Consider the following 26,959-nt stretch of genomic DNA (forward strand, 5'->3'; position numbering starts at 1 on the left):
CCGAGTCACCCTGTACCTCAGAGCACCAAAGCTATGAATGAGCCCCCTGGGAGGGCAGCACCATCTAAATTGAGAGAACTCAGAGGCGTGACACATGAGAGTGTCACAACTGCAGTAACGATTGGTTCCTGTTACTGAAACCTGTATGACTTTCTTTAAGCACTCACTTTTTGGACTACCTACATTACTGCTTAACAAGAGACATAAAAGCAGACTTCGTTCCTGTTTCTGGAAAGTCAGGTCCGATGCTGAAACCAGAGCCACCGTAGCTGACTGGGATTTGCAAACCTGACCTCAGGCAAATCACTGGAGAAAGAATAAGTGCTTAATAAAAAAAAACCCAAATGCTATCCTTGCAGATCCAAATTATGAGAAATTATCTGCGTGGTCTCCATTAGCTAAGCCTGCCCATGGTTACGTAGATGCAGAAGCTCTTCCTCAACCCCGTTCTGGCTCTTTTCCAGGGCTTGCTTTCCCTTCTCCTTAGGCTTCTCTCAATGGGGTTTCTTTCAGAAATAAATTTCCTAATACTGAGAACCCCTCTCCTTCTTTCCCTAACATGTTGTATTGAATCACCTAAGAGTTGAAGAGGGGAGAACTGTAAGATCAGGGGTTTCCTTGCCCTGGACGGAGTTAACGGCTGGGACAAGATGTTAGCTTAGCTCTTTGTCAATGAAATAGTAGGTTCCCAGCAGAAGAGCAGACCTAACTACCACGACCCAGCAGGGGACACTGGGTTGGAAGAGATGTCCTCTTCTTTCCCATTTTACCCCGTACAGTACCCACTACTCCTACCCACCTGCCCACTACAGCTCTTAGCCCCAGCACACTCCCGAGAACACAGAGTGTTCTGCAGCAGTCCCACATGAGTGAGGGACATTTTATTGAAAATGAGAAAAGTAACACCCAAGGGAAAAATGAGGGGTGGGAGCCAAGTCATACAACTGGATAAGGGCAGGGCTGAAAATCAACCCAAGCCTCTATCTCCCAACTTAGGGTGTTCCCCTCAGGATTACAGTGCAAAGAACCATCCAGGTGGATGTGAGCCAACACAAACACGGCAGAAGCACAGTGAGTTGGGCCCGGAGATCCATGACTTAATTCAGATTTGAAGGAAAACTCAGGCTTAGGTGCAAATACCTATAGGGTCTTGGAATCAAGGGTGAGTAAAAGATTGGGATTGGCTCCAAGGGACCTAAAAAGTAACTCTTAGAAGTCACTTAGAACCAACATGTTCAGGGGAAGGGTTCCAGACAGACCAAAACATAGACGAATGACCATTAATTCCAAATGCCAGGACCAAGACTCTCCAAATGTTCTGACTGGAAGGCAACTTAAGATCATCCATCCAACTACCTCATTTGACATAAAAATGCGGAGCTTAGTCACATTCAGGGACGGGCAAAGGAGAATGGTTGTGGCCAGGGGCTGGGAGAGTCACGCGTTACTGTTTACTGGGTATGAAGTCTCACTCTGGGAAGATGGAACCGCTCTGGAGATGGATGGTGATGATGATTGTAGGATTGCATGAATATATTTAATGCCACTGAAATGTACACTTAAAAGTGATTAAAATGCCAAGTGTGATGTATGTTTTCTCACAGTTAAAACTCCCACACAGACAAGGCGGAACTTGGAGCCGAAAGCCACGATTGCCAAGACCTGGCTCCTCCCCCAGCCTCCAGATGACCGCCAGCCCTCAGCCGGTCGCCCCGCAACCCTCTCCCCAGGGCGCTGGTCCTACCCAGAGCCCCGCCCTGGGGCTGCTCCTTGGAGGCAGGCCTGCCCGATGCCCTTTAGCTTATCTAGAGGAGCAGTTTTCCTTTGTATCACTCAGGGGAAAAAAGGGGGTTTAAAAGCCAGAACTACGCCCTGTGAGCCATTTCCCAAAATAGCCAGCCCTGAAGTGCGGCTAGTTGGAAGGTGGTGAGGACTGAGAAACTAAGGTGGGAAGGAAAAAAATCTAAGAAGGAAAGGTTAGAGAAGACGTAGCTCTGCACGCAGCCTGCTCACTGGCCTGTCCAGACACCCACCCTCACTAGGTCCCTTATTTTATTAGGTGTCACCCTTCTCCACCCCCCCCTCACCTCCACATCTACACCCGCACCCATGCACCCGTGTTGGAGGATTCTCTCTGCTTGCCAACCCTGAGGGATCCTTCCAAGACTGCTGAGGAGGGGGAAAGACTCCAAGACCCCACCTGGTCAAACAAGAAGCACTTGAGTGGCATCACCTGAAGGGAACCCGGAAACTTCTAGAAGTGTGGTCCCCAGACCAATAGCCAGATATGTGAGAATCTGTGAGGAATGCAAAGTAGCCTCACTCCAGACCTACTGAATCCAAAATTCAGGGGGCTGCTTGCTGCACCATCTGTGTTTTAACAGACCTGGGAACACTCCATCTAGATGGGGCATCTGCCCCTCATCTCACTGAGGTAGTGACCAGGGTCCCTAGAGGTTCCACGACTCAGCCAGGGTCACCCAGACCATACCGGCTGTCACTCTTAACAGAGGCGACTCCTCTAGGGAGACTGGTGATGATGGGAAGCCGACCAGAGAGCTGGAAAACGCAGCAGCGCGTGGTCCATCGGTTCGGCAGCGTGGAGAGGAGATGTGAGGAGCCGCGCTCCGCAGCCAGCCTCCCTGCCTCCGACTCCCTGCTCTGCCAACCGCTGGCCTTGGGATCTGCTCCGGGACAAGTTATTTAACCTCTGGGCCCATTTCCCCATCTGCAGAACAGGAAGAGTAGTAGAGCTCCCGCCACCCCAAGCTGGTTTTGAGGCTTGCACATAGAGTAGCATATGAGGCTGCCAGCCTCTCCCCGCCTCCCCGCCCCCATCCCCCTGGGGAGCAGCAGCCCAGCAGGAAATGTTCCAGAACAGCAATTCCCGAGGCTTCCAGGATGGAGCCTCTTCAGTGAGGGGCCAGCAGGGACTTCCAAGGCAGCACCGGGGATTTGACTACAAGACCCTGGGCTCTCTCAATAACCCCAAACACTGGGCAGGAGCTGGGTGCCGGGTCGGAGACCAGATTACAGAGGTGCCCAAGGCCCCACTGACTCCTGACCGCCCAGGTTGCACAGGGGGAGCGCCCTGGCCGGGAATCGGGATACGGCTCTAGTCTCTGCCTGGGCTCAAGCTTCCCTGGCGTCTTTTAGCTAAAAGGGCTTGGATGCTCACTGTAGGACAGGGATACTATGAGGACTGGTGCTTGGGGTAATGTGCACCATCTCCCCACGTCTCTGATTTAATCTCAGTGGAAGAAACTAGAGTCTCAGAAGAGTTAGACATCTTGGTCAAAGTCACACAGCTGCCAAGTGGCTGCACGGGGACTGGGGCTCCGATGTCTGTCAGCAAAATAGGGCCCTTCACCACCCCAAATCCCTACAGGGTTAGGTCCTACAGTCCATTCCTGCCTTAGGTCAGAGGGAGCAGTTGGGTTCCCACAGCGGGGAACCGAGGACTCAGGCCTAGAGAACCAGCCCGGGGACCCTGAGGGAACCCATCTGAACAGCGGCCCTAAAGCAGGGGTAGAAAATCACAATAGGCCTCCTCCAAACATGCCACATCAGCACAGGCAAATGACATGAGCTGAAGGCAAATGACAGTCAACGGACGCAGAAAGCACCTACAAAAAATTTTTATTGTTCTTGGTTAACTTCCTATATAAGCTCCCACTTCTAACCACTCTGCAGTTTCCCATCACTTGGTTTTTCTCCTGTTAACCTGTCTTTTGGCAGCCTAATTTGCGGGGCACCTAACACTTCGGGGTGTACACTGGGGGTGGCCTTTTCCAGCTGTAAAGAGCCTCCAGCAGCAGGCTCAGGACACAGCAGACTGCAGGCTTCCCGCGGGTCTCCTGTGGGGGGCGATCGCTCTGGGGACAACCCCTGTGGGCTCCACAATCCACCAGCTTCCTTTCCCCAAAACCAAAGGCAGTGCAGTTCCCTGATCTGTGATCAGGACCGTGGAAATCCACCTCCAGGGCGGGCCAGTGTGGGGACCTGCTTCCTGTGTGAACTTGGGCAAGTGTTTCAACTGCTCTGTGCCTCAGTATCCTCATCTGTAAAATGGGACTTACTGTGAGGATTCAGAGATATTCCAACATAATAAGCTTTCTGTCCTTCTTGTATAACCAAAGCAATTAAATGTGAACGATCTCAGGGACCTCTAGGAGAGCAGAAGGGGTGTTTTCATACAATTGGGTGAACCCTACTGGAGCTCTAGCTTTTTGTTACACTGGAAGAACAGAGAATGTCTATTTACTTCTCAATTTGCATTTTGCTGGCTCTGAATGTATTGAGATTGCAAAATGAAACACTGAAACCAAAAATTGCCCTCGGAGATGCTTTCTGAAAATTGGTCACTCAGTGTCAAGTTCCTCAAGAGGTTGAGTTTCTGCTCTACCCATGAAAATACCATTAAAAAAACATGTTCACTAAAGGGAGATTCCTCTTTCAGATGAAAAGGGGGTCTCCCGTGGTTCAGACAGTGCTTCTCCAATGTTAGCAATTGTCAACAGTATCTGGAATCCAGCCTGTTAGAGTTCAGGTTCTGAAGATTCTGATTCTCACGGGTCTGGACTTGCCCTGAGACCACCTCGGCCGTGGGTCTGCGGACCCTGCTCAGAGTAGCTGGGCTGTCCCGAAGCTTCCTGGCCAGTTGTAATGCTCCCCAGAAAATCCACTTAAATACAGGTCTGAGGCAAGATATCCACATAGTGACTATTTCCTTTTGGCCTTTTGGCCTGTGACCTATTTTCAGAATTGTAAAAGGAGTCTTTGTGTTCCATTCATTTCCCCAGAATGGGATAGAATGATGATACAAAAATGATACTGCTGGGAGCTTCCCCAGTTCCATGTCTGCTTGGGTACCATGTTCAGTCCTGGGGGAGGATCTTCATGGGGGAAGTGGTGGAGACGGGGACTGAACTGGGGTCTAGCACCAGAGAAAGGGAGAATGGAAGGTGCAGATCTACGCCCCCCCCCCCCCAGGCAGTGTGTTTTTATAGAGACTGAGCTGCCCCACGTCTTGAAAGCAAAGCACTGACTTTGTCTATGAACTCTGGGTGCCCATCATGCACCAGGGCCCGTGGGGGTGGGGTGGGGGGGGGAGGGCAGATGAGATGCCCTGGCTGGCACCTGAGCACAGGTGGGGCCATGCGGCTTCTCCTGGGGTCCCGGGAGCACACAGTGGTGCCAGGATGTACTCCAGCCCAGATGCTCCTGAGCTGGGTCTGAACATGTGAGGTTCTATATCCCTGGCATGCAGTAAGCGCTTCATAAGTGTGTGTTGACTAAATTACAGCACATGTAACATGTGGCTATGTTTTAGGGGTGGCAGGAGAGAGGCAGCCACCAGCTTTGGTATAAGGGGCAGTAGTTCTTTTTGTCTTCCTTTTCTCCTTCTCCCGCCCACTCCCAAGCCCCCATGGATGATTCTGGGGGAACCATCCCCCAGGCTGGGGGAGTCAAGGGCCCTAACTCACCAGGGTTAGCTTTCCGGATTTCACTGTACACCGTCTCTGTGCCCTTGGTTTCCAGACCTGGAAAGTGACCGGGTACAGGTCAATAGCTGCCTCTGGGCACCAGGTCAGCCCACCGCTGAAGCAGGAGAAGGTCCGAGGCTCCCTGCTTGCCCACTAACCCCTGCCCCCATGAGCACCCTTCTCCAGCAGGGGCTGGAGACCTTCTTGCCACAAAGCTCAGGCCACTTCCTGGCTTCAGAAGATCCTGGTCTAACTAGTGGCGCTCAGCCTGGAAGGATGAGGTCAACAGGCCAGAGCAGGGGCGGGTCCAGCTGCTCCAGGGGAACCCTGGGCCTGAAGGACCACAGGTGGAGAGGTCCCCAGTATCAGCCTCCAGCCTCCAGCTCAGGGGCCCCACCCTTCCTTCCCTGCCAGGGTGTCCCAGTGTCTAGCCACTCTCCTGGCCACTCCCAGGGGGCAGGGCTCTAAGCTCCCAGTCCCCTGAGGCCTGGGTTAGAGCCTGGGCATCGTCTGTGACTTTAAGGACCAGTTGGGACAAAGAACCACTTAAAATCTTGCCGGGCCAGCTGACGTCAAATGCCAACACCGGGGCCCCATTCTGGTTCTGACTGGTCTGGGGTAGCCCTGGCACTGGGGTTTTTTAAGAGCTTCCAGGGGATTCTAAGACGCAGACCGGGCTGAGATCCTCTGGTGTGGACTCTTTCAGAAGGGCAGACAGAGGACTGGGGTATGCATTAAGCCCTGAGGAGACTCAGGGTTTGGGGGACAAAGCACCCATACAGGCATCTATTTAAGTTCAAGTCTACGTACAGGTTGTATATACACATACTTGTACATACACCATACTGTGTCTACACTCAGCATACACACACACCCAGTGTGTACACACACAGCACGTACATATACATCCCCCCCCATAAACCTCAGGAAACAGGACGGGGCCCAGCCACTTCCCCCGCCTCCCCTCACCTGCACAAAAGACCAAGAAGCCTCACTGTGGAAAGGTAGCTTTCTACATGTGGCCAACATTCTCCTTCTACGGATCCGGAAACGAAGCCCCAGACAGGGGAAGACGCTTCCTGACCGTCTTCTGTACGGAGTGGCTGTTGTTTTCCTTGGTGGCCGGCAGCTGGCTGGGCCACGCCCGTGGACTCTAACTGCACCAAGATGCCCTTGACTCACTAGGCTCCAGAGATGCCCCCTGACCCAAAGCGTGTCCCTTCCCTGCCCGCAAGGCCCTTTCTCTTTGGCCCACTCCTCCTCGTCCTCCAAGTCCCAGGACAAGCTTTGTTCCTGCACCTGGGTTCACACACCCTCACACACCTACCTGCTCCCTAACACGCTCACCCCTTCCCTGTGCCCAGGGCAGTTACACAGGACCTCTGTGCTCACACAGCACTTTGGGGACACTTTCCCATGACCACACCAACATTATTTGTCCCCAAGACTATCTCCCTGGTGGACCCAGAGCTCTGGGTTCACCTCTCGGGCCCAGGCCTTGCATGGCTACCTGGAGGCATAGACGTTTGATAGGACAGTGAAGGCACCAGTCAATGTCCTTGCAAGGGTCTCTAGCCCTCTCAAACCCCTGAGCCTGAGGAAGGTATTAGTATAACCAGCCTGTTCCCCGAGGTTTTAGATCTTGGTGATCAAAGTCATGGTCCTTCATCAGACACTGAATGGTGAACGGTAGTGGTTCCAGGAGGAAGGCTGGGGGTGGAGGGGTGGTTCAGATCCCCCAGCAGGTGAGTCTGGGACATTTGGGGTGGCCAGGCCCTTGCAGAAGGCTTCATAGGACTCCACCAAGACACCAAACAGAACCTGGTACTCACCAGCGTGGCTGAGCCACCAAGCACCCCTCTGCTAGGACGCCTGCTTTTTTCTAAGAGGCCAGCAGAGATGCCTACCCCGCTCTCCCCACTCCCTCCGTGGCACCAGATTCGGGGGCGCACAGGGGGGCTCCAGGGATTTCTACATCTCCTGGGCATCTGCCACATCCCCAAGGGATTCTGCAACGTGTTAGGCCTGGGTGAGTCTCGCATTCAGTGTGATCCTAACACTTGCTCTGGGCTGGGCACCGTGGACCAGGAAGGGAAAAGGTGATTTGGACCCAGAGCTTTCAGGAGCTCCGGGCTGTGGGGCAGACAATGCGGGGAGAAATGATGGTATAAGGCGCTGTATACCAGGTGTCCTGGGGCCCTGCCAGCTCATCCTCAGACCCTGTCCCACAATGGGAGCCGGGGCCAGCGGGGAAGAAAGGAAGGGATGGGGTGGGGTGGCCAAGCCTGGGGGTTGGACACCTTGTAAGATCCACACCCCCCCAGGCTGGCCGGTAGACCTCGCTGGTCACCTTGGGGACACTCTCACACCCTCTGGACTCAAGAACCACACTTGACTCCCTTCCTTCTTGTAACTGTGGATCAGTCCGGGTGGCAGGGTCGTTTCCACTTCTTGGCCGAGCGGCTATCCTTGCAGCTGCCCCAGCAATTCCTCCCGCTGCCCCCCTGTCCTGCCCCCAGTGATGGGCCGGGGCTGGCCGCTCACCTCCACCACCCCTGCCCTGCTCTGCAGCTGCCCACTAATGAGTAACCCAGGCCAACAGGCTGTTTGTCTCTGCTGTCAGGCATGTTTCCGGATGGGGCTTTATTTTGGCTTCTGTTGTTCTCTGTTCTCAGAGAAAGAGATGGCTTCAACGTCATGGGGTTTTCCCAGCAATTAGCTTCAGAGCAAACAAGCAACAGACCGGGCTGAACAAGTTCCTTCCCACCCCGCCTCCATCCCCCAGTGATTCCTTGGTCAGCGGCCAGTCGGAGGCAGAGCTGGACGCAGGCCTCACCCCCTCCCCCACCCCAGCTGTGGAAGAGGGAGCCTTGAGGTTAGGGAACTGGGTTGGCCAAGACCACATCAAGTTTACTCACTACTGGCCTTGAAACCACAAAGCCCTTTCCCCACTCTAGGGACACTCCACCCACCACCCATGAGAAAGCAAGAGGACAGCTTCCTAGGCCGGGCTGGCCCTCCCCTGCTGTCCCTGAGCACCCAAGAGGCTGGATCCAGAAAACATAACGCGTATCTTCCAGAAACTCTCCATTTCCACCCACATGGCTATCACTCTAGCTCTCATGAGACCCTCGCAGCAACGTGGGGAATGGTGACCACAGCTGTGCACAGCCTAGCAAGGCACGTACCCCTTGTCATCCTGTCCTAAGACTTCTTTTCCCTTTAAAGCCCACCCCACGCTCACGCAAAAAAAGAAAACCAGACACTCTAACATGGAAACATTCTCCAAAGAAAGGAGAATGGACCCTTTTGCAAGGACACAACCCGGCATCCTTTTTCTATCAGCGCCTTCACTCCAAACCCTCTGAGGCATCAGGCCCGGTGCTCTTAATCCCACCTGGTCCTGGCCCAGCGGGCAGCAGAGGCGAGGACAGGACCTGGCCCTCTGCGGGAGGAGCATGAGAACCTCGAGGCCAGAGCCCGGGGCAATCCCTGTCAGCTCGAGCTCCCCATGGAGTTTGGAGGGTTGGGGACAGCAGGGTTTTTCTACACATATGCAAAATCTTGGGGCAGCCCTGTCCTCTTTTTACGCTTCCCCTTCCCTTCCCGGGCCTGAATTCCCCTTTAGAGGAAGGAAACTGTTATCGCCAGAACTGAGCCCATGATGCACGGTGACAAAGGGGCATCTGTAGCGGCTCTGGCAGGACCAGGAAAGGCTGGAAGGGAGCCCCCTACAGCCCCTTTAGCCGCAGCCGAACCAGACTCTGTTCTGAGCACCAACCCCCGAAGGGGCTGTCTCCTCTTCGGCATCTCATGCTTAACCTAACCAGACCTGTTCCTCCCAATCTCAGATATCGGGACCGTCCATCCAGACCTGTGCTGCTGATTTGGTCTCCATGATCCTTGCCATAAAATGTCATCCACGGTGGCATGTCTCTGAAATCTCTCTCCAGTCGACCCACTGCTGGGACTTTGTCTCCGCCCTCATCCCTTCTGGCCCGGGACGACACACTGACCTGTGCCTTCTTCCAGATCCTCAGATGAGCCAAGCTCTGGACCACCGCACGCTGTCCTGCCCATTTCCTGGGTCCTCCCAACCCTCTCTCCTCTTATTGGGGCCACCTTCTTTGTGCCCTGCAGGCCCCAGCTTCAATGCCAGCCCCCAAAGCCGCCTTTCGTGCCGTCTCATTGCTCCCTTTCCTTCCGAGCACTAACCATCACCTGGCACTGTCTATATATTCTTCGTTTCCGTGTTTTCTTGGCTCCCTCACAGGCTCTACCCCCATGGGGGGCGGGAAGACGGGCCATATATGAACCTTTGCTGCTTGCACAAGGGCTGGCCCATCAAGGACTTTACTTTGTTAACAAGCGAACCTCTTTACAACAAAATAAAGAGGAAGAGAACTCTAGGCCTGCCACGGCCCCCACCCTTCCCATGTCCAGTCCAGTCTCACAAGTGGGATGCCCAGTGATCATGCAGATGGGGCAGCGTCAACCCTAGGGGCCATTCTGGTGGCGGACTGTGGGAATGGTGCCCCACTGGGTAGCACAGAGCCCGGGGGCCATAGGGGAACCTGAAGCTTCTGTGCACACACCCGCTGACATGGTGCCCAGGACCTAAGCAAGGAAGCAGGAAGGAACCCAAAACTCTTCCGGATTCAGGGAGCCAGAGAGGACAAAGGGATGCCATTGCCCTGGGACTCTGGCTAATGCTATGCGTGGCCGGTCTGGAAAAGGGCCCTCAGCTTGCCAGGTGGAGTGGACCCAGCAGCAGTCCTGGGCCTCAGTGGGAGGGGGGATGTGTGGCTATATAGCCTTAAAGAGCCTCCCAGCAGGGCAAGAAGGCTCTGGGTGGCTAGGGTGAAGGAAAGCCAGGAGGAGATGCATCGTTTTTTTGACAGGGGTGGCAAAAAAGCAACTGCCACTGACATTCTGGCCTTCGCTGTGGAGCAGCCCGCGCTGCATCTGTGTCCCCAAGGGAGCCACTGAGCCAGGGACCCCCTGGGCCAGCTGCCCTGAGAGAACCGCACACAGAAAAACAAAACCTGAAGTGGGAGGCTCGTGCCACTGTTCACACAGAAGGGGACTCTGGTTTCAGAAGCACTTCCCCAAGAGTCCCTCTTTAAAGAGCCAAGCCCTCACCACCTTCAAATATGTGTTTCATTTCCCCAGGCTCCGTGTGCAAGCAGCTGTTTAAGGAAGATACTAGGCGCCGGCAAGGAACATAGCTCTGGAAGAAAGTCCAAACACGGGCAGTGAGGCCCTCAAAAAGCTTCTCAACAAACACATTTCTTAGCACTTAGTAATTGCTCAGGAAAACCTACTCATTATTAATAGTGAGATAAATAAGAATGAAATTTATTTAATGCCTCAAAAGCCTAGGCAGGCGTCCCTGCTCCCGCCGTAGGCATGCCCAGCAGGTCTGACCGACTGAAGGGACCTTTGTCCTTGGGTCACAGCATACCTTCCCCTGGTGTCTACACCCCAGCAGAGAACAAAGCGTGGGGGGCCACCCCAGTACTGGTGCTTACCTTGGTAAGACTCAGGCGAGGTCACTTCCACTTCTGTGTATTCTACATCCAAGGTCAGAGGCTCTGCTCAAAAGAACCACAGCACCCCGCCGTTAGACAAAACCTCCTCTGGGGGCCTCCCCTGCATTACAGATTTCCAAATGACTGCAGAAGTCCCTGTTTCAAGGAGGAAGCTAGACACAGGCTAAAGGCTATTTATTCCAAGTGAGAGGGACACCTCAGGCTGGGGAAGACCCTGACGAGTCCTGCTCTCCCCAGGACGTGGGGGGACCCTCCTGCCCAGGTCCCCCTTGTTCCTACAGGGGAAGGATTGTTAAAAGCTCAGGATCAGCCACAGCAGTTAACTCTGGAAGCTTATTCCACAGCCACAGGCATAGAAAACTATCTCCAAGAAGGAAAGAATCTCAGGAAATGGGGAACAGGTTTCCCCATCCTAAAAAGGCTCCGAGAACACAAGCCGTATGCATCGAAAAACAAGCTGATGAAAGCAGTCAGGCCACTAGGGTGAAATCTGGTAAAATGGCTGGTCTTTAGCTCAAAGTCACATTATTGTTTTATTTTTGAAGCCTCAGAGTCGGTCTTTCTCACCAGCACCAGAAATTGATGTGTGGTTGAGGACACCGGTGTTTACTGCTTTAGATCTTTAGTTCTTGTGACAGGACCCCGGAGGGGAAGCGACTTCTGCAAAATGAGTTAGCCCCATCTTTCTGAGCTTTAAAGCTGCAGCAAGGAATCTATTGTTCATTGTCTTTAAACATTAGCAGCAGTGGTATTTTATATTTTTTATAGTGTGTTTTATTTTTATTAAATACTTAAGTATCAGAAAATATTTGTAAGTTATGTATAAAACACAAATAATAATAATAAATAATGGTGTACCCTTCACCTTTTTCAAGAAAAAGAACATTTTTATTTCCCCTGAAGTATCCTGTGTGCCTCTCCCCATCCCAGACCCTTAATACTTTCCTTCCAGCCTAACTGAAGCATAAAAGACATGAAACCTTGTATAAGTGTAAGGTGTACAACTTGATGATTTACCCCAATGCTATTATAGAAAACACCCACTTTCACTATTCAAGAGAAAGGCGGTCCTTCTATGGTGCCTGGTACACAGTTCCCTGTTATGTATAACCCAGCTCTTTCCTCCTGGAATTCAGGTTACCGTCTTTTTTTTTTTTTTTTTTTTAAAGAGATTTTTAAATTTCTTTGAGAGAGAAAGAGAGAGAGAGAGGAAGTTTGGGGGCGGGGCAGAGGAAGAGGGAGAAAGGAACTCAACCATACTCCATGTTGAGCACGGAGCCCCACGTGGGGCTCAGTCTCCCAATCCTGAGATCGTAACCTGAGCCAAAACTGAGTCAGATGCTCAACCTCCTGAGCCACCCAGGGGTCCCTAGGTTACTTTCCAGTAAGGACACAAGATAGCACCTTTGGAGCAAATGACCAGCCACTTCCATTTTATACAGCAGCCAGGGACAGGGTCCCTGGGGGGTAAAGGGGAGGGTTACAATATCCCCAGGTCTTAACAGTTTTAGTTCTTTCCTAGAGGTCTTTTTTTTCTATAAATGCTTCTAATAATAAAAAAATTTTAAAAAAAAAGCCAAAAACTTAATTTGATAATTACCTTTATTTTCATTTATTGGTTTCATTGCATGGTTTCCAACATCTTCATTGTAACCTAGTTGAAAAATAACAAAGAGGATGAGTGGCAACAGAAATCCTAGTGTCCTATATAACTTGCAAAAAAACTGGGTGCCACAAACACACAGAGTCAAGTTTAACCTCTTTGGTGTAGTGGGCCACCAGCTGCATAGAAGATTCTGGATTCCCTCCTCACCCCCCTATGGCCCCATCCAACCCCCAAGTGGTCAGTTTCTAACACCAGCGATGCCCATCATTCCATGGGAGGAATACATCTGCTTATGAATTGTTCAAGATTCAGAACTGTTCACTTTGAGCAAGCTCATTGGAAATGAAGCTTAATTCTAAAGGAGTGGGCCTGTAAGCAGAGACATGAAGAACGCTAGCAAACTAACCGTCTCCAACCAGAGAGCTGGATGCAGGAGAACGTGGTTTAAAGAAATGGTGGTACCTCCAGGCTGCCATCTCAGTGGGCAAAAAGAACTTCTTAACTTTTTTCCCCCCATCAAGTTGTTCTTTATTAAAAATAATTCTATGGATTATAAATAACATAAATACTTCTGAAGAACACATGACTTTTCCATTATGCTTTTAAGTTAACTGCTTACAGTGATTACTAAAATACTTCATAAAGTGAAACAATCCACAAAGAGACAATATAGTTAGAGTATTTCTTGTCTTTTGGAAATATGGGGGGGAAATCCCATTTCTTTTTAATGAAATTAAATTTTTTTCAGTGTTCCAAGATTCATTGTTTATGTACCACACCTAGTGTTCATGCAATACATGCCCTCCTTAATACCCACCACCAGGGTTTCCTCTCCCTCTACCTCTCTCCCCTCCGAAACCCTCAGTTTGTTTCTCAGAATCCATAGTCTCTCATGGTTCGTCTCCCCCTCTGATTTCCTCCAACTCACTTCTCTTCTCCAACTCCCAATGTCCTCCATGTTTTATCTTATTTTAATGTAAGTCTATATTAGCATTCAATTTAAACTATGTACTTACATATAATACAAATAAAAAAGACCCCCCCATACGACAAAAAGATACTTCTTCTGTAATGCTCACTTTTTGCTAAACAGTCACCAATTTTTTCTGAATGCAGTTTCTTACATGATATACTTGCTTTGTTTTCTTTATTGGTCCATTACTTTACTTTTGTTATTACAAATGTTTTTACATTTGTAACAAATGTATTACTTTTGTTATTACAAATGTTTTATTCACTTTTTAGTAAGGATTATACCTCACTGTGTGTTTTCTTTATTTCCTGTTCTATTTGATGGACTTTAGGAATTCCCAGGTTCTTCTATCTGCTTATTATTTATTTATTATGTTTTTTTGTTTGTTTTAACATATTAACATAACATAAACATATTGTTTATGTTTATTGTTTGTTTATGTGGTTTTTTTTTTTTTTAAAGTAGGCTCCATGCCCTGTGTGGGGCTTGAACTCACCACCCTGAGACTGAGTCTCACACTCTGCTCACTGAGCCAGCCAGGCACTATTTTATTCACTTTTTAAAGGTGGGTGATTTGGTAGTTATAAGAATTGCTCAATTCTTAAAATATATTTCTCAAGTACGCCCTGCTAGAGGAGTATCCTAAAATTCTCATTTTGTGAATCACTTATACAATTAGAAAAGAACATCAGCATTCTCTTCCGAGACCTGCTGATAAAGAAAACTGCCCCCAACCTGGTCTGGGACAGGACTAGTTGCAGGGAATAGTATTATCGGCCCTGCTGGGAGTTTTCTCAGAGATGGGATGGGATTAAGAACTCCCCACCCAACTAAACCGGCTCCCAAGCTTGCCCCAAGCCTTATCAGATACTCTTTGCTTGTACTACTTTTTTCTTTTAAATGCCTATCGAAAGCAGTTGAGGTAAAAGCTGAAAGGAAACTGTCTCCTGCTTGTGATAAATAATTCCATCTGAGATCTTTTGCCGAAGACTTCAGTGGATGACTTCAGTGGATAACTCTCTCTCTCTCTCTCTCTCTCTAACAAAAGGATAATGATTATACCTGGGCCATGTTCAAAGTTTTAGACGATAACCCAGGATGGGGTATCTGCAGCCTTGTAATCATTCTACCTTTCGTTCCCCAGCATGTTTAGGAGGTGGTGAGATTAGGGTAAAATGTTCTGCCTTTCTTCCTAAGTTTTTGTTTTGCTTATCAGCTCGCCCTTCCACAACTGGTTAGATGAAGTGCCCCTGCTTGAGGACAGGGCCTCCCTTCCAATTTGAACTCTTGCCACCTATAGATTCTGCTTCTAAGAAGGGTAAGGAAGTGTGCAGCCAGCTAGGGGAAAACACTTAGCAAGAAACCACGACTCTACCGTAATGTCTGTTGGCTTCAGTATTGGGATCTGACAACATCTTCTCATTGCTGGAGTTCAGAAGGGGAGCTGCTGGCCTTGAAATGAAAAAGGAAAGAAAGAATATGACTTTTTTTTGCTCTAACTTCAAACTATGAAAACAATCAAGGAAAGATCATGAGAAAAACAGTTTTCTGAAGTGAGGAAAAGGTTACTCTCTTCTGTGGAAAACTAACCATTTTTCCAGAAGGTTGATAAAAACTCTTTGCTGTTAAAATAAGTGTGAGGGCCCTCCTATACTGTAGCAAGCTCTGAAGAAGTAACGTTTTCTTGACCTCCTTTGGATGGTCTTCACTTACTTCCAGAATTGCTTGATTATTTTATTTATTCCATTCATTAAATAGTCTATCATCTCATAAATATTTGACACACTAAAATTATCCTATATTAATCAAATACATATACACATATGTCCTTGTTACTTTCACTTACATATAAATTACCTGTTAGGAATATATTCTTATATGTATAGAAATTGTTTCAGATAAATTTCTGCCAAACTGAATATTATTGTACACTATAGTTACTATAAATATAAAATACTTTGCCTTAAGTAGTATGTATGATTTCATTATTGTTGATCAAGAGTATTATTTGCTCTCACACAGTTTCTCATACATGTCAATATTAGTCTCAAACTAGAAATGAAAATGACACCTTTTAATAGTTTGCTTGGGAATCTGTGTAATTTCTTTTAATTTATATATAATATGTGAAGCTTTTTTATAAATTCGGTATTTGGTGTTTTAAAAAAAAAAAAAAAAGAAAGTGTCAGGGCCAAGATGAATCCTGTCCCTCTGAATTCTTCATCCTATGCTACTGTTTTTCTCCAGAACAGAATTATCCTTTCCATACCTTCAGATTTTGGATTTCAAGAACAGTAAAAATATCACCACCTTTTTTTTTTAGGTCAACTCTATTTTGCCAAGTATGCAAATTTTTAAAATTCCATCTATTACCAGTATAGTTTTGTAAGGAAAAAGGGATCTCACAAGGAACAGTATAGGAGGGACATGACCTCAGAATAAATCCCCTCTTTCCCATTGAAGGACAGCTGGCAATCGTCCATGGAGCCAAAGACACACACACGTGTGCACACTCACACTTTCCTACGCTACTCACACCTAAGACCCTTATTTTTCTGGGCTTTCCAGGGGATACTGAAAACCCTCTAATGACCAGAATTTTCCTTTAGTTGATGCATGTCTACAGAGCAGCCACCTCCCTCCGAAATACACACACTGACCTGGACATCTCCACGGGTGTCTGCTTGGCTTTGAAAGAGAAAGAGAAAATCCAAAGTTAATATAATGTATCCATGTTTGTACCAGATAGGAACACTCATCTCCACCATATTTGACTTCCTTGAAGATTGAATACCCATAAAAAGAAAAAAGAAAGCCAAATAATATTCCGCTTCAAAAAAAGGAAGAAAAAACCAACCAAACAAAATTCTTTTGGTCTTATACCGAGAGATTTCGCATCATTTCCTCCAGAAATATAGACATTCTGACTGTTTCAGCCAGGAGCGAGTTTCTTTACTGGCATGTGATGGAGATGAAGTCAAGGAACCAGGTCAGGGTAAACAGGCAACTCTTTCTTCAATTCAAGATGATTCCAAGAAGGAAAGGCTCCGTCAGTCCTATTCTCTTAATTCCAAGCTGGCCTGAGACCTTAGCAAGGGGCTGGTTCTGGAGCCTGTCTTCCCAGAAGGGTTGCAGCTTTCTTGTTCTAGAAAAAGCCCAGGGCCCCGCCTCATCCCATCTGTCCCCACCCATCCCAGGCAGCAGCAGGTCTGGAGCTCCAAAAGGAACTGCTGCACTCCACAAAAATTTATGCAGAATCTACTGGGGCTGTGCCCTTTTCCTTAAGTTCATGATGGCTGACTGATTCCTGAGTGTCTGGGTGATCTTGACTTCCTTTCCATGTGTGGTTAACCTCAAGCACAGGGTAGAAATCATGGCACAAACGGCAGATCAACTGGGAGGCATTCAGTGGATGGGAAGCTACGCAGGGCAGGTGTCCGTAGCCTTCTGCCAGCTGCAGGACTAGGTGTGGTCAACCCCATGAAACAGTATCTTCTGACCACACATAGCTACAACCTCCCCCTTACCACCGCTCCAATGCATCTTTTCTGGGTTGCCCAACTAGGAAAGCAGTTGCTTTCATTTGTGCCTAACTAAATCCAAAGGGCAATAAAACCTTTTGGCCCACCAAAGCCAAAGTCTTTGATTATCAAGGTGACACCACAAAGAGAAAAACAATTGTTCTCAGCTGTGTCTCCTTGGTTCCCAGTGGGGCAGAGCACCAGGCCTCCACGAAACTGAAGCCCCTCCTGTCCATGGCCCATTTCCTGGACAGAGCAACCTATCAGAATGGAATGAAAGAACTGTACTCACCCTTGGCTTTCTTCAGAAAATAACATCTGGCCCCAAGTACCAAGACGGCAATTATCACTCCAATGACAAACACTGCAATAAGTCCTTTTATCCATGGGGCAAGAAAGACTGGAAACGAAGAAAAAAATACACACACACACACACACACACAAACACAAACACAGGTTTTTCCTCTGCCAGCAAGAAATAATACCAGGTTCAAGCAACAAATAAAACTAATTTTTATAGTCCTTGTAACTAGCATCTTACTTCTGAAAGACACTGTTCACAGCTGGTGCAGAACTGTTCTTGTGTGTTTTTTGTTTGTGTACTATAGCATCAGTTTAAAGGACCACTGGGCTGAAGTTGACTCATTTTTGGGGTCTATTCAGCCCTTCTCCTTCGCTAGGAGAGCACCTTCTACAGACTTGTGTGGGCTCCCCTATGTCCCTTCTGCATGACCCAATCCCCTTGGCCATAGGTAGTCCATGGGTGGACATTTGACCCAACATGAACCAACTGGTATCTCTTGACCAAGAATTTGGAATTACGACTATGGGAAAAGTTTCTAATTTTTTGTAATAACCAATTCCTCTTTTATATAGTTTGGATGCATGTCTGTCATTTGCAACAAAAGAGCCTGGAGGACATTGGTCTCTTAATCCTCAGTGAAATGAGCTAAACAGTGGTCCACCTCCTCTTACAAGGGGTGAGGCCTTGGTCTCACCCTTTGAGGTCACACTAGGTCCCCCTGTTTTTTGAGACCCTGACTCACCTCTGACTGTCAGTATGTTGCTTTGGGGCCTGCTTTTAACATGATTGGCTCTGTTGAAGGCTGTGCAGTAATACCGTCCTTCATGCTCCTTGCTAGCCTTTGAGTTGTGCCAAATGGCCTGGGTTTCATTCAAGGTGGTTTGGTGGAAGGGCCTGGTCTCTTTTTCTCTGTAAAAACTGAAGGTGATCGGGCCAGACGCTTCATTCACGGAGCACCGGAGCACGACGGCCTTCCCAGACTCCACATCCTCTTTCAGCAGGATAGAGAGCTTGACCTCATCCACTGGGGCTGAAAGGCAGGGAAAGGGACAGTGCTGAGAAATGGGGGAGACGCAAGGGACAGAACACGACACAGCACTGCTTAAAGCCAGCCTCCTGCTGTACTGTGACAGAGACTAGGGCTGTCTATGCCTTTTTTTTTTCCCCCTATGCTAAATTTTACCCCTTTTTCTTTTTTTTTTTAAATTTAATTTTGTTTTTTCAGTGTTCCAAGATTCATTGTTTATGCCCCACACCCAGTGCTCTAGCAATGGCCACAGTTTGCCAAACAGTGCAAAGAGCCAAGATGCCCTTCCCAACAGATGAATGGATAAAGAAGATATGGTCCATATATATACAATGGAGTATTATGCCTCCATCAGAAAGGATGAATACCCAACTTTTGTAGCAACATGGATGGGACGGTAGGAGATTATGCTGAGTGAAATAACTCAAGCAGAGAGAGTCAATTACCATATCTTTTCACTTACTTGTGTGTGCCTTTTACTCAATTCACCACCCTCATCCCTCATCCTTCATGTCTCCCTCCTCCCTCAGCCCAGAAGGGCAGCAACCGATGCCTCCTGGAGACACCTCCCTTCACTTACCCCTCAAGTATTACTGACCCCTCAGCCTGACACTACAGCTCATCTCTGTATCCTGTTGAGTATGTGTGTGTGTGTGTGTGTGTGTGTGTGTGTGTGTGTGATTTCCCTCCTGTGCTTACAAAGATGTATGGCACTTCCAGGTCTTATGAGTAACCTTGACCCACTATCTTTAGCTGTTCTTGTTTTTCTACCTTCTCCTTTATGAATGTTCGAAACCAGCTGCTCTCGCATCCCCATTCCCCACCTTGTTACCCCTGTCACCTGACTTCCATCCCTCTGCTTTGGAAACTGCTCTCCAACTCCAGTTTTGAAGAAACGGCAAAGGTCATCCGATCCCCTGACGATCCCATCCCTGAGTCCTCGGCAGATTAATTTCAGTCCTTAATAGGGGTCCATCCACTCTTCCCATCCAGAACCAGTGTGGCTTCCTCTGAGGCTTCTCTGATGCCTCCCAGCCCAGATTCTCTAACCTCCTCACCTGTCACTCCCTCTTTATTCACTAGTTTTTCTTCCTTTTGCCCCTCAAATATGGACTTTTTGCAAAATTCAGTCCTCGGCTTTCTATCTCCGTTCTCCTCTTTGGCGATTTCACCTACATCATAGCTTCTGTTCGTGTATTTAACACATAAACACAGAGCATTTAATGCTGAAATAGATAGCTCTAATCCAATTAGTCTCCTGAATTCCAGGTCTTGATTTTGACCTGGGTGTTTCCACCAGGAAGCCCTGCCAACCTGGCATTCCCAGCAGATCCAAGCAGAACTCAATTTCCTCCCATAAACCATTTCCAAGTTTGATTACCAAAATTCTGATCCTCAATTGTCTTCCCAAGGAGATCTCCATATCAGTGTGAGAATGGAATGGTCAGCAGACTGATATCTGACTTATTTTTTATTCATTCACTTGAGAGAGAGAGAGAAAGAGAGCAGGTGGAGAGGCAGAGAGAAAGAGGGAGAGAATTCCAAGTAGACTCCCCTCTGAGCTAGATGTGGGGCTCCATCTCACGACCCTGAGGTCATGACCTAAGCCAAAACCAACAGTCGGATGGATGCTCAACTGACTGAGCCACTCAGACGCCCCTGACATATGACTTGGAGATGAATCACCTCCTTGAGCATGCAGTGGGTGGCCAGGCCATGGAGATGCCAGTACCACAAAAGGGAGCACCAGGACCGAGATGGGAGGGTGGAATTCAACCATAAGGGCAGAGTCCTGGAGGGTATAGCCTGATTTGGCAGTCTCTCTCCTGCTGAAGCACAGTGGGTTGGTGGCAAACCAGCTTCAGGAGCCCGGCTGCCCAACCCCAATTCCCAGTCCCACTCCCCATCAGCTGTTCATCTTAAGCCTTTGCTGCATCATCATAAAGCAAGGATAGTATTTTCATGGGTCTTACAAGGCTATTGTAAGTATTAATGGGGATAATTTACTAGACTACTTCACATTGGGATGCCCACATGGTCAAGGTTCATGGTAAATGTTAGCCGCTACTATTGACCCAATTTAAACCAACTTAAACAGTTTCACATGGGCCTCTGCATTGACTTCTTAAGCTATTGTGAGGTCTGAAGTCTCCACTTCTAAGAGATAGAGTCCCCCAGTTCATCTCCCCCAAGCTCCATCCTCCTCATGACTCCCTTTCCTCTTCTGGCTCTTATTGCATACAGGACAAATTCTCAACTCTAAAGACCAGCATTCGATGCCCTTCACAGTTGAGCTCAGTCACATTTTCAGTTTATATCCAATGATTTTCCAGTCCCAATCTTTTGTTTCCAGCCATCTGATCTACCCAGTCTTTTGAACAGTTCCATGGAGACATTTTGCTCATGTATTTAAATGAGAAATGGTTGGCCATTTCTTGACCCAGTCCTTTCTTGACCCATTGTCAAGACCTGGCTCCCAACCCAGGTCTTTGGATTCAAGCTAGATGATCGCCCTTTCATGGCCCAAATTCCTATCACCATTGTTGTAAGGATAGTCCATGTGACAATAATGGGTTCCTTAGCAGCATTTTTTTTTCTATGCTTACTTGCACGGTCATTCAAATACACTAAAACTATTTCTCCATTATTTAATCAGGATATCCTGTGTTTCTTGCTATGTCATTGAAAACAATATGTTTTCTTTTTTTGTATGCCCTATAGCATTAGATGCTTTATATATATTGATATTAATTTGAAATATATGGCTCCTTTTGGACCATACATTAATAGAAGCAAGAATCTCTATCCTACTTAAGAGGTCCACAGTGGTACCCGCAGATAGGCAGTTATTAAACAAGAAGGAGGATGAAGAAGGAGAAGCCTATTAGGCTTTTTGCAAAAGGATGTGGAATATCTCAGAGATGCAAACAATGGTGGTCCTGAGGCCTTCTGAAAGATGACAAGTCAGAGGCTCAATGGAAAATATACATCCCAGCACAATGGTCTATTTCTCCTGAGTATGACACTGTCAGTACCATGAAACCACAGTCTGCAGCTCTCATGGCTGCGGGTTCTGCACATGATGGAATCTTCAACATCAAGGGTCAACAGCGGAGAAGAACTCTGGTCTACAATTCTCAGAGACGGCAGTCAGTTCCTCTAAAAAGAGAGCTCCATAACACAACTTTAGTGGTTCTTGATGTCAGGACACTTTACTCTGATATTTCAGCAGTTCAGTTGAAAGGTTCTGCCAAGAAATGTCATTGGCCACACCAAGAGCAACCAGATATTTTCTGGCCCTGTTTACCTGGGTCTTGGTCCTGCTTTGCCACATGGCATGTTTAGGGCTTTTGCACGAGTACCAACCACTAGTGTGTACAACCCCTGGGGAACCCCAAACCTTTGAAGATGTGAAATAAAGCCCCCAAACCACAAGATTTCTTCCCCCAGCACAGCAACTTACCTATGACCTTGACCCGCAGAACTTCGCTGACCATTTCATTATGGGAATGACAATTATCCACAATACACTGGTATTCTACATCTTTCGTTGGTTTGTCTTTGAATACTGCAGGCTCATTCGAGTTCATGTCATGGCTATATAAGATGGTATTTGCTTTTAAAAGGTGATAAGAAATGGGCGCAGTTCCATTTACAGACTGGCAACTGACTGCGATGGTCTGTCCTTTGATCACTTCAGAGCCGGAGTCATAAAAAATCCTGGGCGTGGAGAGCATTTCTAGAATGACAGAGAAACAGCTTGAACAACACTGAAGGCAGAAACAAAACATCCAGCCCAAGAGGGTCCTTCTCCAAACTCTGTTCTTCGCTTCTCTGGCTTGACCATAGTTACTTGCCTGTCTCACCTACCTTCACAGGACTATTTGAAGATGGACAGGTGATGTGTGTGGGCATAAGGGGAGGAGTGGGGGTGCGAGGGAGAGGAGAAACGAATGCTGTAAACAAAAACGAGGGTGACACCAATTTAAGAAAAACATTACATCTTCCTAAATACACGTTTATATGTTTGTACGCTCACACATCCGTATGTTGCTGTTGGGTTGAGAAAAGATACAGGAAAAGCAGAAGATCTATAACAAGTACCCAAATGGATTCGATTTGAAAACAAATCCTCAGTGCCTCAGCCTCGTTTGAGAGTAAATCGCATGCTTCGAGAAGCAAGAATTCTACTAGGTCCTTATTTAGAACTTCGCTTATTTATAAAGCTTATAAAATGTAATAGTCCGCCATTGTCTCTTACATCATTTCCTTTGGAATTCTATGATGAGAGAGAGAGTTGACAAGAAAATACGACCCCGTTTGAGCAGAGACTAAGATTTTGGCTGCATAGAGCATAGCCATAGGTTAAACTAAAGGACAGTGACTGAGTCACAGCAGAGCCTGTGACAGCCTGACCAGAGTTCCACATTCACTTCGACCTCTACTTCAAGGGCGGTCCACGGCCCAGCATCCCCAAGGCAGGCACTAGTGAGAGATGTGGAATCTGGCTCCATCTCAACCTGCCTTCTAACCAGGTTTTGCACGCACGGTCAGCTCTGGGAAGCATGGCTTTAGGTGGTCCCAGCACCTACATTCTGCCCACCAGAAGACCTAGGCTTGCTTGTCAGCCAGGATATGGATAAAAAATGAGGGACTTAGATCCTAAAGTTTGCTGTTGAATAAGGAGTGTTTCCTCCCTGAGTGGGAGCCTGTTCTAGCAGCCAGAATCTTGTCAGCTCAGCTCCATCATCAGCAAGCAGCCACAATAAAGCCATGAACTTGACTTTTGCCTATGCTTGCCTTGTATTGCCTCCTCCTGGTACTCTGAGTGGGAACACACCCACTTGTTTGGCTTCTTGATTTCACTATTCTCTCTTTCTCCCAAGTTCTTCCCCTGCCCCAGTCTGATCTGCCTTCAGCCTGGAGAGGGTGGCAGCTGGTGACAAACAGCCTCTGTCCCATCCCAAGATTCTCTGAGCCAGTGAACATGTACCTACCACACACGGTTATCTGGACTGCATTGCTTCTCTTGACCACCCTGCCCACGCTTGCTCTGCAGGTGTATGTCCCACTGTCCCTTGCTGAGACGATTCTGGTGAAATTTTGAGACTCTGACACAGTCGTGTTTTCCTTCTGGATGGTGAAGTTAGCTGGAGGTGCTCCTGGAATGGAGCACCACAGGTCCAGGCTTTTTCCCTGGTCCAGAAGGGTGGTGGAAGATTCCAGCTTTGGTTTGGAAAATAGCTCTGAAAGACCAATGAGTGGAAGAGGGTGAGATGTTTCTGGGCACCACTCCCACAGCCCCTTTACAGAGAGAGAAAAGAGAAAATCAGGAAAGGACTGTTGCAGGAAGCTCTCCAGAAGCAGTGAAACAGGCCTGGCAGGAAGCAGTACCCGAAATTTCAGGCATTCTGGAACATAGTGGGAGCAGAAGCAGTCACAGGAAGACCTATAGATTTGAAGGACCTTAGGAACCACCTAAAGAAGTGTGAATTGTATCTTAGGGGCAATGGGAACCATGGAGAGTCTGGGTCAGGGGAATGGCATCAGGCTCTGCTAGAGCGAGCTATCTGGAAGGAGCAGGGACTGACGGGGCCCAGACTAGAAGCAGGAGGGATGTAGTACAGGCTTGAAGCAGAGTGAGAGCATGAGGTTGGGGAGAAGTGGCAGCTGGCCACCATCCCTCCCACGCTTCCCACAGAGAAAGATGACGATGACGATGACACCTGAAGCCACCCAAGGTTGAATAATTTGTAAACTAGAACATTCTACGCCACTTTAAGGAGTCACCAGTACCGTAATTCAGGTTGAATGTCAACAGCAGTAAAGACAGAAGTTGACTTTTAAGAAGTCTTGGCATCTCCGTGTTTAAATATTCCCTGATATATGTCAAGATCTTGTTATGGGATATGTTTTTATTTTCAGATACTGGAAAATTACTAATTAACTACTTAGCTGCTGTGAAGACTTGGTCCTTTGTGTAAGCAAGTACACTCTGGCTCAGGATTTTGGCTTTTGATGCAGAAGGAAGGAGTCAGTAACTTTTTTTAAAGATTTTATTTATTTATTTAAGAGGCACATATGCAAGTGAGTACAAGCAGGGGTTAGGAAGGACAGAAGAAGAAATAGACTCCCTGCTGAGCAGGAAGCCCAACATGGGGCTCAGTCCCAAGATCCCGAAATCACAACCAGAAAAGAAGGCAGACAACCAACTGAACCACCCAGGTGCCCCAGGAGTCAGTAATTTTTGACACTATCTGCATATTGAGAAAGGAACAGAGACCCAAAGTTCCTCCTAGGAAAGCTTCTTAGACTACAGGTTTGAGAATGCAGCCAGGAGTCAGGGAATCAAATTCTACTGATTCTAAATTTACCTGCCATACAGGTTTGTGGGTACAAATCAATGCTGTCATTATCATTGATGTTACATAGCTATAGAAATCATTTCCATTGTAATCAGTCCCCAATGCCTTCCTAGTTTCCTCAATAAAATCAAATAAAACTTCAAGTAAGGTGGTAGCCTAATAATTAACCTATATTTTATTAAGACACACTCCATCTTTTTCTTCCATATAATCATTGACTTACTTGTTTTCAGAGCACCATCAAAAGCTCTATGTTGGGGGGAGGGGAAAGGAACCAAAGAGACTGACATCCTAAAATGCCTTACAAGCTCATTGGGTGGATATCAAAAAAATGTGAAAATAAAATGATGTGGCAAGAATCCCAAAGAAATGACTCTCTGTTTAAAAATATGTAAACGAAAATGTGAAAAGTAAAAACCATCCTGCAGAAGTACGTGTAAGATGGTTTAGAATTAGGAATGAAATGTTAGGGAACAATAGTCCCTTTGTAAAGGATGTAATATAACAGACAGGCCCATCACGTAAACTAATCAGAATTAGTCTTTTATTTGCTCACTGAATGAATGTTTATTGAACTCCCACAATGTGTCATGTTCTGTTTTAAGTATCAAGGATGTAAGGTGAATTGAGGCCCAGACTTGGTCTTTTGAGAGCTTACGCAGAGCGGTTGTGGCAGATGCTAAATCTTTGCAGGGATTGCTGACTTGAAGATGGGAGCAGAAGTGTGGTGGGAACTGAGGTGTGACCATGGGACTCTCCTGGGGGAGCCTCAAAGGAGATCTGGGGCTTGGTCTTTAAAGACAACAGAAGTTTTTCAGTAGCCAAAGGGGAAAGGGTGGTCAGAGTAGGAGGCATGTTGGGACAGGGATGGGGTCAAAGTGAAGGATCATGACCATGCAGGAGTTTAAGTCCATGAATAGTGATATCAAATAGGGGCCATATTAGAAGTGCTTCTCCTACAGCTGGTTGAAGAATGAACTGGAACAGAGATGGTCCAGGATACCCCTGCAATAGATAATCCTGGTGTGAGGGCCAGTGTTAGGATGTGATTACAAATATAGGAAAACAGAACAGAGTTGAGAGACTCTCAACTATACCTGGTGACAGATTGGATCTGTAAAGGTGGATAGTTTCAGGGCTAGGGGAGGCAAAGGTGTCATTTCTCCCCAAAGACAAATGACTAATTCAATGACTTTTATCTTCATAAAATTATTGTGAGCTGCTAATATCACTATATAGAGCCATTGACAGTGAGGCTCGATAGTAACAGAAGTGAGTAACAGTGAGGCTTGATAGCAACAGAGGTATAAGTGGTCCTGGAGACATTTCCAAAGGCCTAAAAGAACTTGAACGTGAGGATGCATGCCAGCCCTGGTATGGCTTAGTTAGCTCCATGTAGAAAGGGCAGAGGTCAGGATCACAGAGCACTCCGGTTGAAGGGATGGGAAGGGCAGGCTGAGTATAACCTTGGACCAGAGAGACTGATCCACTGAATGAATTGTATACCCCACATGATACAGACTTCTGGGTGTAGGTGATCACCTACAACAGTAGTATCTTAGGGACCAATGATGCTCTATGCTTTCCTAAAGTAGCTTGGCCCAAAGGGTAGTGGTGCTGCTTTGACTGATACAAGAGTCAGTTGGTTTACCACTTGGTCCCTGTTGCTCTCACAGCAGTCTGCCCACCATGTTATTGTACTTTTTCATGATATTGCATTTGAATGGTCTATTTATGTCTGTGAATTCTTTAAGAGCAAAGCTCGACCTTAGAGCTGTCTATCTCCAATAAGTTGCCCAGCATACAGTAGGCACTCAATGTATGTTCAATTGAATACTTTTCTCTAATGAGGTACTATGTCTTACCAGTGAAAAACATCATGTACTATCAAGATATTTGTCATTATCAATGATAAATTGCTAGTACACACTATAGACCATCAGGATCTGACACATAGACCAATCACCACATTGGAAAGTTGGCAGCCTACCTGTGATTCTATGGATTGTCCCTATGACTCTACATTCAGTGCTTGACACTTCGAAGGCTTTCAGTAAATGAAGGAATGAATGAACACCTTCATTTGGCAACCAAGAAGTGCTGATTCTCTCTGCCCTGAGAGAGG

At 47.5% G+C, this 26,959-nt stretch overlaps 2 protein-coding genes across 3 annotated transcripts in view; one reads left to right on the forward strand and one right to left on the reverse strand.

Moving 5' to 3' along the window:
- The window catches only part of TACO1 (translational activator of cytochrome c oxidase I), a 742,329-nt gene that overhangs the window by 580,515 nt on the left and 134,855 nt on the right, over window positions 1-26,959 (forward strand). The gene's annotated exons all lie outside the window — the stretch shown is intronic.
- Window positions 1-26,959, reverse strand: part of PECAM1 (platelet and endothelial cell adhesion molecule 1) — a 58,966-nt gene that overhangs the window by 9,573 nt on the left and 22,434 nt on the right. Inside the window, exons 7-15 of one of the 2 annotated variants that reach the window (XM_082706669.1) lie at window positions 23,467-23,715; window positions 21,933-22,208; window positions 18,185-18,472; window positions 17,431-17,538; window positions 16,278-16,305; window positions 14,993-15,069; window positions 12,639-12,692; window positions 11,018-11,080; window positions 5,487-5,543 (exon numbers count right to left, since the gene is read on the reverse strand). In XM_082706669.1, coding sequence (XP_082562795.1) covers window positions 5,487-5,543; window positions 11,018-11,080; window positions 12,639-12,692; window positions 14,993-15,069; window positions 16,278-16,305; window positions 17,431-17,538; window positions 18,185-18,472; window positions 21,933-22,208; window positions 23,467-23,715 — 1,200 coding nt within the window. The remainder of the gene's footprint in view (window positions 1-5,486; window positions 5,544-11,017; window positions 11,081-12,638; window positions 12,693-14,992; window positions 15,070-16,277; window positions 16,306-17,430; window positions 17,539-18,184; window positions 18,473-21,932; window positions 22,209-23,466; window positions 23,716-26,959) is intronic. The other variant, XM_082706670.1, reaches the window with a different exon arrangement.

The sequence above is a fragment of the Mustela nivalis genome (assembly GCF_964662115.1).
Source record: "Mustela nivalis genome assembly, chromosome: 17".
Taxonomy (NCBI): domain Eukaryota; kingdom Metazoa; phylum Chordata; class Mammalia; order Carnivora; family Mustelidae; genus Mustela; species Mustela nivalis.